Here is a 14833-nt window from a genome sequence, read left to right as displayed (position 1 = left end):
TGATTACCTTGTATCTATCCCAGTGTTATAACAATGCTTGGCACATAGTAAGTACTTAATAAATACCAGAATTATTATTATTACAGGTGTACCTTCAGTACCTGTACTACTATAGTATTCAAAATCTGGATGTATGTAATGTACTGATTGCCAATAATAAAGAATAATAATTGTGGTAATTTGTTAAAAGTGCTTACTATGTGCCAAGCACTGTACTAACCATTTGGGTAGATACAAGTTAATTAATCCTTGTCCCAGATGAGGCACACAGTCTAAGTAGGAATGAGAACAGGCACTGAATCTCCATTTTACAGATGAAGAAACTGATGCACAGAGAAGTTCAGTGACTTGCCCTAGGTCACACAGGAGGAAAGTGGCAGAACTGGGATTAGAATCCAGGTCTTTTGACTCAGAGGACCTTGCTCTTTCTACCAGACCACACCGCTTCTCCCTGAACACAAACTGAAGCCAGTTTTTCCACCTAAAATCTCTCCCCCTTCTGCCTTGTCCCAATTCTGTGTTGCATCCAGGTGAAGCAGATTTGGAGGTTGTCACGGATGCTGCTAGACTATAATCTTAGTTCTGCTACTAGTTAAGATATTGGGGTTAAAAAAAAAAACCTTGCCCCAGTTTCAAAAATAGGATGACCTTTTAAAAATGTTGGAAGAAGAAAACCCGGAAGGGTTCAAAAGTGTGCAGAGATATTCAAAGGATTTAGCCTGCTACAAGGTGCTTTATAAAGAAAGAGGACTGTTCAACCAAAATTGGACCAATTTTTCAATAGAATTGAAAAAGCACTACCAAAGCCAGGATAGCATGCTTCTATTTTTGCAGCCTTCTACAAAAGCGAATAATAGACTAGCTTAGTGGAAAGACCCTGGGCTTGGGAGTCAGAGGTCTTGGGTTCTAATTCCACCTCCGCCACTTGTCAGCTGTGTGACTTTGGGCAAGTTTCTTCACGTCTCTGGGCTCAGTTCTCTCATCTGTAAAATGCGGATTAAGACTGTAAACCCCATGTGGGACAACCTGATGCCCTTGTATCTACCCCAGAACTTACAACGGGCTTGGGAGTCAGAGGTCGTGGGTTCGAATCCCAGATCTGCCACTTGTCAGCTGTGTGACTGTGGGCAAGTCACTTAACCTCTCTGTGTCTCAGTTACCTCATCTGTAAAATAGTGATTAAGACTGTGAGCCTCACGTGGGACAACCTGATTACCCAGTATCTACCCCAGCACTTAGAACAGTGCTGTGCACATAGTAAGTGCTTAACAAATACCAACATTATTATTATTGTTATTAGAACAGTGCTTGGCACATAGTAAGCACTTCACAAATGCCATCATCATTCAAGCGCTTAGTACAGTACTCTGCACATTGTAAGCTCTCAATAAATATGGATTGAATGAATGAATCATATTATAAATCCTATATTTACTGGAGTAGTAAATAAAAGTAATTGAATGTACCCCTGAATAAATCTATATACACTATTGCTGATGATGGGATCAGAAGTTCACAAGGACTAAAGTTGGGTAGCCATTCAAAGTAACCTACCTTTTCAAGGAGTGTATTATTATGGTTGTTTTGTTAGGCATGTCTTTACGGTAAAAGTAGAAGATTGGCAGTCCCTGCCAATGCAAAGCCCACAGTATAATGGAGGAGTTTACAATCTAATGTAAACAAATATTTCGAATCTCAAGAATTCTCCTGAGGCTCACAGTAACTGTGGGGCTTCTGCATAAGCAGGAGAAGCAGCATAGCTCAGTGGAAAGAGCACGGGCTTTGGAGTCAGGGCTCATGAGTTTGAATCCCAGCTCTGCCACTTGTCGGCTGTGTGACTGTGGGCAAGTCACTTAACTTCTCTGTGCCTCAGTTCCCTCATCTGTAAAATGGGGATTAAGATTGTGAGCCCCACGTGGGACAACCTGATTCCCCTATGTCTACCCCAGCGCTTAGAACAGTGCTCGGCACATAGTAAGCGCTTAACAAATACCAACATTATTATAAGTTCCTCCCCATCCCAAGGTCCAGATTCATCCAGGATGTTGCGCATCAGTACCCTTGCATACATAGATTCTTACATAGGAGTCCCATGATGACTCCTTGAGTTGTATGATGACTGAGGTGTTTCTGCCTTCCTGAGTTAGATGGTCTCTTCAAATGGGAGGTTGGGACAATTCCTGGAGCTACTGAGATGATATAAGGCTCTATGTTCTCTCAAGAATTCACACATGAATACTCGAAACATCTCACCTCAACAGAGACCGCCTGAGCAATGTTGATCTGGACAGGCTGAAGACAGAAGGTCAGCCCTGAACTATGCTGGGGGACATTCTGTCACCTGGAAGATGAAAACCTGAAGCACGAGAGATGTCCCCTACTCAGTCAGTAGTATTTATTGAGTGCTTACTCTATGTAGAACACTGCACTAAGTGCTTAGATCTGCTTCTGTTCTTCCTACCCTTCTGTAGCTTGTTAATCTGGTGGCTTTGGATTTTTCAGGTGGCAACTCAGCCCTGGATCTGTCTGGGACTCCTCTCTTAAGACCCTTGCTGTCTGATTTTTGCTTCTTGTATATTCATCTATTCTTGTTGCCTGCTCCTTAAGATCACATCTTTTATCTCATCTGTATGTCCTTCCACTTTCTGGCTCAATTCTCTACCACAGAATAGAAGCAGAGCACCCTAGTGGACAGAGCAGAGGCCTGGGTGTCAGAAAGGGCTTGGGGTTCTAATCCTGGCTCTGCCACTTATCTGCTGTGTGACCTTGGGCAAGTCACAACTTCTTGGTACCTCAGTAACCTCATCTTTAAATAAAATGTAGATTAAGATTGTGAGCCCCATGTGGGACGTGGATTGGGTCTAACCTAATTAGCCTGTTTCTACTCCAGGACTTAGTACAATGCCTGGCACATAGTAAGCACTTAAATAACATTTAAAAAAAAAAGAAGGCCTGAAGAGGCCCCACAATGACCCTTATGACACTCATTTTGCTAAACAATACTTACTGGCACTGAAAATCAGATGCAAATTGTATGTATCCATGTGCATGGACTTCATTCATCATGTATGGAGGGACACTTACCTGTGAGAGAAATATGAGGCACTTTCCAAAGGATCAGATTCTTAGTGCCTACATACAGTATTACAAAGCAAGAACATACAGTGCTGGAAAATTGTTTTGAAAACACAGTCTAGGGCATATGTCTGACAAATTTTTTACACTTACTGAGTTTTTTCATGCAGTCTCGAAGCCTGGTTTCTAAACCGAGCACCCTCTGATGTAATTCCTCATAATCATAAGCTCCAATTTCTTCTTGGATTCCCGTAAGAACCGCAGATAGGTTCCTAATTTCCTCTTTGAATTGGGTAATTAACTTGGCATCAGTTTTATATTGTTCCAGGACAGGGATCAATGGCAGGAGCTCATCCATTTTTTCTTTCAGCTCCTGTGAAAAGCAGTCAATTGTTCCTGAGAGTAGTTACAGCAGATCACACAATTAAATCACTTTAATATGGAATTTTAGTTTGATGGTTAAAGTCGTGTAGAAATTCCATGTTGATTTTAGGTTTAATTCAGTGTGTTAAAAAAGTAGATGGATTCAAGATTTCAGGTAGTGATTCACATATTGTAGTTCTTCACTATGAAGAATCTGGAAAGCTTGTAAAGTATCACAAACTTTATCACCAGCAATTAAGGATTTATTTAATGGCCCCAACATTTTATAGACTGCCTTAGTCCTTAAACCCATTTTGTCCATGCAGGCTTTCCCTCACCTAAACCTGGAAAGTCACACTAAGAGCCCTACTTAGTAAAGGAAAACAGAAATCATAAATTTTCAATGAGCATTTCACTTTCCATGATTACACCCCTTCCACTTACACTGCCCCTGCTCCCTTCTGCATTGTACTCGGAGCTGTACTTTCTAAATACTTGATATTCACCCCTTGCTCAGCCCCACAGCACATATGTACAGATCCATAATTTATTTTAATGTCTGCCCCTCTAGACTATAAACTCCTTGCGGGCAGCAAATGTGTCTACCAACTCTATTGTACTGTACTTTCCCAAGTACTTAATATAGCACTATACACATGGTAAGTGTTCAACAAATACCACTGACTGATTGTTCGGTATAAAGATGTGGGAAGGTGTGGGGTACTTTAGTATGAGTAGAACCAGTTGCTTGTATTTCAGACATGACTCAAGTATATCAAGATTGTAAGATCTCTGAGGACAGGGGTCATGTTCTACCACCTCTCCACAGGTACTTGTTACAGTTGCTCAATAAATACCATTGATTGATTGATATCAAAGTGATCAGGAAGCTATTATTTAATAAAATAGAAATTTACAATGTTAATGCTTTGGAAAACTTTTCTTCTCTCAAATGACTCACCAAAGTACCACATCATAACTAATTTGGTTCATGTAGGTGTCCCAGATGAAAAAAACTTGAAGATTCCAGAGTTTGTTAGCAGCATGGCCCATTGGTCACAGGACACGGGTTCTAATTCTGGCTTCACCACTTGTCTGCTGTGTGACCTTGGGCAAGTTACTTAACTTCTTTATGGCTCAGTGTTCTCAACTGTAAAATGGAGATTAAATTCTAATCTCTCTTATTTAGAATGTCAGCGGCATGTGGGACAAGAACTGTGTCCAACTTAATAAACTTGTATCTATCTCCAGTGCTTAGAACAGTGCATGAAACAGAGTAAGCCCTCAGGAAACACCATGAAAAAAGAATTTAGCATTTTAGTGCTCCCATTACAGACTGCCTTACTACTGACTGTGTGTGATCCTGTGAACAACAAGGAAGAGATTCGCAAAGGCACTGATGGGGTCTACCTGAGACAGGTGATTGCTGGCATGTGTGGGCGAAGCATGGAGGAAGGTTTGGCCTTCTCTCCCTGTTCTACCTGATTACAGACCTGGACCCATCAATGACTGTCAAGTAGAGACCCAGCTGTGATGCCTGAGCCAGATGGAGGCAGTGGTTTTGAATCACGAGGAGACACACAAAGGCCCACAAGGAAGAAGAGCAAGAAGCATCTGGAGCAGCAGAAGCAGAAGAGCAGCACTCAGAAGCAGCAACACTTGGAAGCAGAAGGAAGAAGCATTGGCAGGAATGGGCTTCTTTGACCACAGAGTAATATTGGATTCTTGTAGTGAGTGTGTGTATTTCTCACTCCCTTGCACGTTGGTGAAACTAAGTAAAAAACTTTCCACAGTAATGTTGGTGATCAGAGATGTGGTTTGACTTCTACTATTCATCACTGAGGCTCCGCTGGTCCAGGAAGGTCCTGATTGGTATGATCCAGGGGCTCATGACAAGCGTTATCAACAATTAAAATATTTTTCATGGTTTTAACTCACTGCAGAATGATACGATTTATTGTTTGAAACTATCATTATGATCAGTTGAGAATAATCCATAGGTGCTATCAGAAAATACACTGTATACAAGATAACTTATGCAGCAGAAAATTGTATTTTAAAATTACATTTAGAAAAAGTTGTTAGTGTAAATGCATTAGAATAGCAGGAGAGCCCACTGTTGCTCTGGTTTATGGATTTATGTTACTTGTGGGGAAATTTCTGCTCTCTGAATAGGTTCAGAAATTCTGGAAATGGGTATGAGTGTGTGTATGTTTGTGTTTGTTGAGTGGGAGGGTGAAGAGAGTCTTAAAGTAATAAGAAAAATCTCATAAAATCTTTGTTAAAGTAGCTGAATTTGCAACTCTGCTCATTTTAGGGCCTCATTTTGAGATGAACTGATTAGTCTGAGTATCTTGTGGCATCCCCAAAGGAAGGCAAGATTGCTTCATTAGGATTTTAATGAAAATAGTTATGCTGAAAACATTTACCATTTACATCCTCACCACTGTCAAAAAAACAAAACACTGTAAAAATGGCACAGTTTAGGGGGTTTATTTGATCCCCAGTGTAACTCGACTATAGGTGTTGGAGGGAGTGTTTCAAGAAAAGGCTATCAGAATTTCATTCACTCATTTTTCTGAAAGATACCATGGTATTTATATTATTTTGACCTTTTAAATAAGCTATAATTTAATTGGCTGGAAATGCATTTTGCAGCTCTGGCAACCCGTCAAGGATTTTGGAGAGTCCGGTCAATACAAATATCGAATATTTAAAAGGTTATGGCAGTACAGCACCAGTTGAGTTTTATAACATATTGGAATTTTAGTTTCTGGTATTTTGTTTTTAAGGCAAAAGCTGTTACAAAAATATAAATATCAATTATATAACACAAATGTGTTCTCTCAACAATGGTACAAGAATAAGAAATAGTACAAGCTTTCAATCATAAGGTACCTCAGAGGCAAAATACCTGCAGCCTTTCCGGTAAGGCAAAAATAGAATACAAACTTTGGTCTGCATTGAAAAATTGCAGTAATGGATGCTTTTCAGTAGGTCTAGCTATGGGTGACAAACAAAATTCCTAGGCCAGGATATTATCTCAGGACTTCCAGGAACATTTGTCTTCTTACTCTAAGACTGTCCACGAGTATTACTGAGATTCCACAAAATAATAATTGTGGTATTTGTTAAGCACTTACTCTGTGCCAGGCACTGTACTGGATACAAGCAAATTGGGTTGGACAAAGTCCCTGTCCCAGTACAAGGGCACTGTCACGCACCTGGTCCTTTGAATTTCAAACTCTGAAGAGTAGATTCTCTGTGATTTGGAATCCTAATTTTCTTAAGCTCTCTCACTGCTATCCCCTTGGTCACACTGCTTCCACAGCTCAGAAATTCCTTCCTAAATCAGATCAACCACAACTCTCTTAACATTCAAAGCTCTCCTGAAATCCCACTTCCTTCAACAAGCTTTTCCCAGCTTATTTTCCAGTACCCAGAGCCATCTCATCCCTTCAACTAACACAAGTGCTGATTGATTTGTTTACCCCTCCTTCAGCAATTGGGTATATAGTTCCCAAAAACTTCCTACAAGTTACCACCTTTTGAAGCCACAATTCAAGAAGAAGCCTACATGGAAACAAAATGGGAAAAACCAGTATGATTGAAATGATCTGCCCTGACAGTGTTTTCAAGCTTAAAGTCCCCCATTAGGAAATGTAAAAAAAAGTCATAATTATTAATAAAATGAATTTGAAAAAGTAAATCAAAGTGGGATGAACCTTGCAATGACACTTCATACTCTCTGATAGTAGATGAAGAAGAATTTTCACCATTCATTCATATTTATCCAGCACTTACTGTGTGCAGAGAACTGTATTAAGGGCTTGGGAAAGTACAATACAACAATAAACTGACACATTCCCTGCACACAATGAACTTACTGTCTCCATGGGGGAGACAGACATTAACATAAAAAAAATTACAGATATGTATATAAGTACTATGGTCCTGGAAGGGGGTGATGAACAAAGGGAGCAAGTCAGGACAAAGCAGAAGAGAGTGGGAGAAGAGGAACGGGGCAGGGGATTAGTCAGGAAAGACCTCCTGGAAGAGATTTGCCTTCAATAAAGGCTTTGAAGTGGGAGGAGAGTAACTGTTCATCAGATTTGAGGAGGGAGGGAGTTCCAGGCCAGATGTAGTATGTGGGTGAAGAGTCGGTGGCAAGATAGGCAAGATTGAGGCACAGTGAGCAAGTTAGCGTTAACGGAGTGAAGTGTGCAGGTTGGGTTATAGTAGGAGAATAGCAAGGTGGGGTAGGAGGGAGCAAGGTGATGGACTGCTTTAAAACCAATGATCTGTTCTGAAGAATTTGGGTTGGCTAAGAAGCAGGTAGACAAGAATGGAATCTAACCAGGAGCAAATATAGGAAAGCCACTTCAAAGATGGCCAAGTGGAAAGAGCATGGGCTTTGGGGATTAAGAGGACTTCCAGTTTAATCCCATCTCTTCTACTTACCTACTGTGTGATCTTGGGTAAATCCTTAATTTCACTGTCTTAGTTTTCTCATTTGTAAAATGGGGAATTCAATATGTTAACCTTCCTCCTTAGACTGTGAGCCCCAAGATAATCAGAACCTGATTATCTTGTACCTACCCCAGAGCTTAGTACACTGCTCAGCATATTGTAGAAACTCACCAAATACCACAATTATTATTGCTAATTACTGAGTAAAAAAACAGAACTACTTAAGGTAACATTCTTATTGTTCTGCAGCTATTAGAGCCCTAGCTTAGTAGACATCATCCATGGTGATATGCTGCTGGGAAAAGGAATTTGCCAGAAGACTTGGTGTGTCAAATGAGTGAGTTCTTGGTGTGTCAAATGAGTGAGTTCTCTCTATGATTTGTGATTTAAAAAGGAGACAGGAAATTCTGAACCACTGTTCTGATATCCAAGGGAGGCCATCCAACTATTTAAAAAAATAGGATTTAAAAAACCAGGACAATAGGGCTTGAAGGAAAAGGAGACCATGCATTTGTCTGAAAGATGAAGGCCCTTGATATGAGGGGATGGTATGGTGACAAAGCAGGTTGGTGGAAGAATAGTGTAATTATTACAATGAAACATTAAATCAATCCATCAATTTATTGAATGCTTAGCTGTGTACAGAACACTGAACTAAGTGCTTGGGAAAGTGCGAAACAATAGTGTCTGTAGGCACTATCTCTATCCACAAGGATCTCTTCTATAGGAGAAGAAGCGTGGCCTAGTGGAAAAAGCACAAGCCAGGGAATGAGGATCTGGGTTCTAAACCCAGCTGTTCCCCCTGACTGCTGTGTAACTTTTCTACAGCTCAGGTTCCTCATCTAGAAACTGGAGGTTTAATAGCCATTCTCCCTCTTTCTTAGACTGTGATCCCCTTATAGGGGTATCCAACCTGATTACAGCACTTATTACAATGTTTGGCTCATAGTAAGCATTTACCAAATATGACTACTATTAAAATTATTAAAATTCAATATTATATTACATTATAGATTAAAATGAAAATTTAAGCATTTATTTCATTCTAAGATTATTCTCTTATTCAGGAAGACAATATCAGTTTGGATTTGTGAATCCACTCCTACAGAAAGTTATGGACCTATAACTCAGTTAATCTGTTTTTTATGACTTATAAATGCATTTTTTAAAATATTTTAAACATTTTCAATAGAATGTTTCATCGCATTAGGTTTTTTTCCTCCAGAAGGCAACCAGATTTTCATCCTAGAAATTCATTAAATATTTTGAGCAATTACCTTGATGTATTCATCCTCTACTAACTACAAAATCTGTGTCCCACTCCGCATACCTCATTGCAACTTTATACTTCAGTATTAGATTACAGAGTTTTCTGCCCCTTAGCCAGAGATTGTAGTTCAGACTCTCCACATGTGAATCATGAAACAATTCCTAGTCTACTTCAAAGTAATTACATAATCCTGTGATGTTGGAATATAACTACTTGATCCCTTTAACAATGTTTTTCTTTGTATTTTTTTATGGTATTTGTTAAGCGCTGGGGTAGTTACAAGGTAATCAGTTTAGACATAGTCCTTGTTCCATAAAGGGCTCACAGTCTTAATCCCCATTTTGCAGATGGGATGACTGAGGCTCAGGGAAGTTAAGCAACTTGTCCAAGTTACACAACAAACAAATGGAGGAGCTGGGATTAGAATCCAGGCCTGTGCTCTATCCACTAGGCCATGCTGGTTCTCAGCAAATACTTCTTCTACAAATAGCCATATTTAACAAAAAGAAATAGTACAGAAAACATTTTTTGTCATTTATTTGTTGTAGTTTCTTAATCACATCTTAATCTTTCCATAAACTTCCATATTTCCATTGGAATAGTAGCAAAGGATTCTAGGAGTTGGAATAGATCGCTTGGTCATTTGGGGGTAACTGATTGTAATCACAAATGAGGGCTGACATTTGAGGTTGTAGCTGAGATTGAAGTAGTATATGCATATATTTTCAGGGTACAGCTTCCAACAGCTTCCCCTAGTATGGCAAAAGAAAACCTACCTGAAAGTGCTTGGTCATTAATGTCTTCCGATCATCTTCGATCTGCCGAAATTTGGCCTTCAATCCTTTCATTTGGGTTTCCATTTTCAATACATATTGAAAATCCCTCTGAGTCCTCAAGTTTAAAACTTCAATAGACTGGGACATATTCTGAACCTGATAAAAAAGAACCCAGGTTGATATGTTTATTTTACTGTATACCTAAGAACATGTCAAGTTGTATAATGACACTGGATGCTATTACTTTTATTATTCATTCTCTCTGTCCACGGAGAAGGTTTGAACCCAGAGGTGTTTCCCCTCCATGTTCTTCTTCAAGGCAACCAGGGGAAATGAATATTTGGAAAATTCAGCTGGAGAAAATTAGTTTCAGGGCAGGGAATAATGAAAATACTTGAATTTGAGAGAACTGAATATAAATTAGGATTCAATAGCTCAGGAAGAAAATATTCCAGGGCTCAGCCCACTTAAGAGATGCTTAAACCTGTGAAAATTGGTTATAAGTTTTGGGGGAAACAGGGAAGGTAAAATTGTAATAATGGATTTGAGTTTAATTTGAGGTTTTTGAAGGAATTGAAACCTTCCCTACTTTAAAATTTAGTGACTGGAGGCAGGCACTTTGTCGATAAATAGTTTGTTTACAGAGGTTGCAAGAAGGACCTAGAAAGTAGAACTTTGGTGGCGGGGATATATGAAGTGCGCTAAATGCCAAAGGTACATTTGACTGGATATGGAGCATGCCTGTGCTCCTCTTTCTGAGGGGCTTCCATCCATTTGAAGGATCTGATTTATGACCGCTGAACTTCATCCTCTGATTGGTTCCACAGATGGGATCTGATTCATTTAGAACATCTACCAATCATATGATATAATTTGAAGCAGATAAGGGTAATGGGGGAAGCTGAAGAATTTCTCTGCATGCCTAACACACTCCCGTGAGCATTCCAGTACTGCATCCCAGCTCCTTGATGAAGGGTGGTCCCAATGAGCCTCACAATGTTGCATCCCATCTCCTCAGTGGGGGAAGGGTAATTAATTTATAAACCGGTGAGCTGCTCAAAAGGGTATCCCAGCTCTTGGGGAGGCAGTGTGTCCCTGTGAGCCTCTCAGTACTGTGTCCCAGCCCCAACTTGTTCAGAAAACACAGAGGAAGTGGGTGGAGGGATTCTCATGGCAGAGGAGAACGAGGTACTGATGGAGGGATTGGGGCAGAGAATCATGACATGCTCCACCTCCCTCTTCCCGGCTCCCTTCTCTTGTTGCTAGGCTGGCAACTGTGTAGTTTAAGCCAACTAGAAAATAGATGAGGTGACAATATTAAGTAGCTGCTTATTGGGTCACCATAAAAACCTTCACCTGACAAATGGGTCACAACTCATGGAACTGACAGTAATAATAATAATAATAATGTTGGTATTTGTTAAGCACTTACTATGTGCTGAGCACTGTTCTAAGCACTGGGGAAGATATAGGATAATCAGGTTGTCCCACATGAGGCTCACAGTCTTAATCCCCATCTTACAGATGAGGTAACTGAGGCGCCGAGAAGGCAAGTGACTTGCCCAAAGTCACACAGCTGACAGGTGGCAGAGCCGGGATTTGAACCCATGACCTCTAACTCCTAAGCCCGTGCTCTTTCCACTGAGCCACACTGCTTCTTAGTAATAGTTATAAAGCAAGAGGTATCATTAAGGGTTGTGAGTGGTGTCAGAGGGCCCTCATTCTGGAAACAAGTTTGCATACTCTAATTCTGTGCTTAGCTTTGGAAAGGCTCAAATAGATTTGACTAGATATTAAAGGAGCTACCACAAATGACTTTGTCCAGAGGAAAGTCTTATTTTGAGTACTTTGTGAATATGTTGAATTTAAGCTGCTTCCTTCAAATCACAGCTCTCCATCAGTCTGGCTACCAAAAGTAGTGATAAAGGATAGAGTGAGTCACAAAAAATTTTCCCTAATTGTTGAAGAAAGTGCTAAAGGCTATCAACCCATTGTCAGTGGAAAACCTCAAGGAGAGGCACAAATAAGGGCATTTAGCTTCTTCAGTACCAGAAGCAGACTGGTTCTAGGTGGTGCCATGCTCAGGTGTGGGCCAGCCTAGTCATCCCAGAACACCTGGAAGAGGAGTTGGTTCTAGAGTACACTTGGAGATTTGAATCTGCTCTAGAAAGAATGCAGAAATCTGGTAATCCAGGAAGAATCTCCAAAGACACCTCAGGCTTGATCAAGAGTGGAACCAAACCCCTCTGTAGCTCATATCCCAAACTATGCTGGTTCCCTGAAGGTCTACAAAATGGGGATGACATGGAGTGAGATAGAATGCCCTGGCTTAGACTGTATTATTTAGCTGCACTTTGGTGGTATTCGTGAGTACTTACTGTGTGCAGAACCCTGTACTAGAGCTTGGGAAAGTATAATACATTAAATAGATAGGCACAATCCCTGCCCAAAGGAGATTACGGCCTACATGGGGAAACAAAGATTAAAATAAAGTTAGAGGAAATAGTAGAGTATAAGGCTGTGAACAGCAGTACTGTGGAGCTGAGTATCGAAGTGCTTAAAGGGTATACAGATGAATGCATAGGAAAGGCAGAGGGGTGTGGGTATAGGAGAAAGGAAGGCTTAGTTAGGGAAGACTTCTGGAGAAGATGTTATTTTAGAGAGTTTAGGAGGTAGGGAGAGCAGTGAACTGTTGGATGTGATGAGGGAGGTTCCAGTATAGAGAGAGGATGAGGACAAGGGCAAACCCCTGAAACTAGCCTAGTAATGAATGGCATCTAAATACTTGGGGGTAGAAATAATTACCTTGGCCTTCATGACCCAGTTTAAGTGATTGGGCCTGATGTAGCTGAGGTTTGAGAAAAATATAATAATAACAACAATCATAATAATGATAATTAACAAATACCATTTTATTATCATTATAATTATGGTATTTGTTAAGCGCTAACTATGTGCTAGGTGCTGTACTAAGCATTGGGGTAGATACAAGGTATTCAGGTTGGACACAGTCCCTGTCCCACATGGGGTCACAATCTTAATTCCAGTTTATGGATGAGGTAACTGAGGCACTGAGAAGTGAAGTGACTTCCTAAGGTCACACAGCAGACAAGTGGGGGAGCTAGGATTAGAACCCAGGTCCTTCTGACTCCCAGACCCATGCTCTATCAACTAGACAACACTGCGTCTCTGATTAGTTAGAAGATGGTTAGTTCTGGATGACCTCAAAGCAGAGAAAAGGTCACCAGCCAGCAACCAGGCTTAAAGGAAAGCAACATGGCCTACTGGAAAGAGCTTGGGCTTTGGAAACAGAAACCTGGGTTCTAATTCTGGCTCTGCCAATTGCTTGCTGTGTGATTTTGGGTAAGTCACCTAACTTCTCTGTGCCTCAGTTTCCTTCCCTGAAAAATGGGAATTAAGTCCTACTCCCTCCTATTTAGATTGGGAGCCCCATATGGGTCCGGGACCGTGTTCAATCTTGATAAACTTGTATCTAGCCCAGTGCTTAGGACAGTGATTGATGCATAGTAAGCACATAGTAAACCATACAGTCTCTAGCACCACAAATTGGGTAAGTCACAACTTCTCTGTGCCTCATTTTCCTAAACTGAAAAATGGGAATTAATTCCCACTTCCTCCTATTGAGATTGGGAGCCCCATATGGGACAGGGACTGTGTTCAATCTTGATAAACTTGTATCTACTCCAGTGCTCAGAACAGTGATTGACACATAGTAAACCATATAGTCTCTAGCACCACAAATTGGAACAAAAGTGATTTTGATTGAGCTCAACTTTAAGCCCACCTTAAAACATAATTCAAAGCAATTATCCACCTTCACTGAGAATATTAACACTGCAGAGTCATTATGTAGATTTTTCAGGTGCAGTGCTCTTTGGCTTTCTGGGAGGGAGAAGAAAGTTATGCTATTCCATTGGACAGGAGAGAAAGAACTTGACAGAGATGAGAAACTGAGGCAAATGGTTTCAGTCACTGTTGTTGGCAGGTCAGAAGAGATGGCATGCTAGAAGTATGTGGGGGAGACACACCAAATATCCTCATTTCTACTTATCTCCCCGGTACACTCTAAGTAAATTTTCTAGTTCTTTCTCCCACCTTGAACTAGACAGACCTAAGACCCGCCAAAAGCCTACCCTGTTTGAAATGGGCCCCTCGGTGCATCATTAGTTTTAATGTTAATTGGAAATGGGATTTACAATTTTAAGATGCACTTTCACTTTCTTGACACTGGATAACCTTTGTACTTCTGGTGAGTAAATACTACTTATAAAACTGCCATTTTAGAAGTATTCAAGAGTTTTCATTTTCTCCCCTTTAGTAGATGGAAGAATTACAAAAACAATTTTGAAAGCATGTTAACAGCATCTAAGGTAATTTCAAAGCTTCAGAATCATTTCTAGCTTCAGGTATGGTTAAGAATAAATAAATCAAAACCACCATCTTTCAGGACCATTTTATTCAACTAAAGGCAGACATTTTCCTTTGAAGTGAGTCAGTCACTGCTGCTGTTACTCTTATGAGAATAACCTTCATCTGAGTGTCACGGGGCATTTCATATTTGTAAAATTGGGAGGGAATTGGGGAACTATTTGACAAACCTGAAACAGGAAGGCTTATTGTAATGACTTTCCATTTTCCATTTGCGTTGCTTTCCAATCTAGTCTGCTCTTTATTGCAAAGCAACCCCCTGTAGAAATAATTCATGCCAAGAAGATGGCATTTTGTTTAACTAAGTTGTACCATGTAATTTTCTTCCCTGTCCCTTTTGAGGGCTCTTTGTTAGTACATTTAAGAATTCCCAGAAGTGGGAATTCAAGGGAGGGATATAAAGGAGAGAGAATTATTCACCTCAAATTTA

At 40.3% G+C, this 14833-nt stretch overlaps 1 protein-coding gene across 2 annotated transcripts in view; it reads right to left on the bottom strand.

The window, feature by feature from the left end:
• Positions 1 to 14833, bottom strand: part of OLFM3 (olfactomedin 3) — a 212802-nt gene that overhangs the window by 15211 nt on the left and 182758 nt on the right. For both annotated transcript variants that reach the window (XM_029062100.2, XM_029062099.2), the window contains 2 exons: positions 9955 to 10110; positions 3229 to 3448 (listed from right to left, as the gene is read on the bottom strand). In XM_029062100.2, coding sequence (XP_028917933.1) covers positions 3229 to 3448; positions 9955 to 10110 — 376 coding nt within the window. The remainder of the gene's footprint in view (positions 1 to 3228; positions 3449 to 9954; positions 10111 to 14833) is intronic.

The sequence above is a fragment of the Ornithorhynchus anatinus genome, chromosome 4, assembly GCF_004115215.2.
Source record: "Ornithorhynchus anatinus isolate Pmale09 chromosome 4, mOrnAna1.pri.v4, whole genome shotgun sequence".
Lineage (NCBI taxonomy): Eukaryota > Metazoa > Chordata > Mammalia > Monotremata > Ornithorhynchidae > Ornithorhynchus > Ornithorhynchus anatinus.
This window is presented reverse-complemented; position numbering and strand designations above follow the sequence as displayed.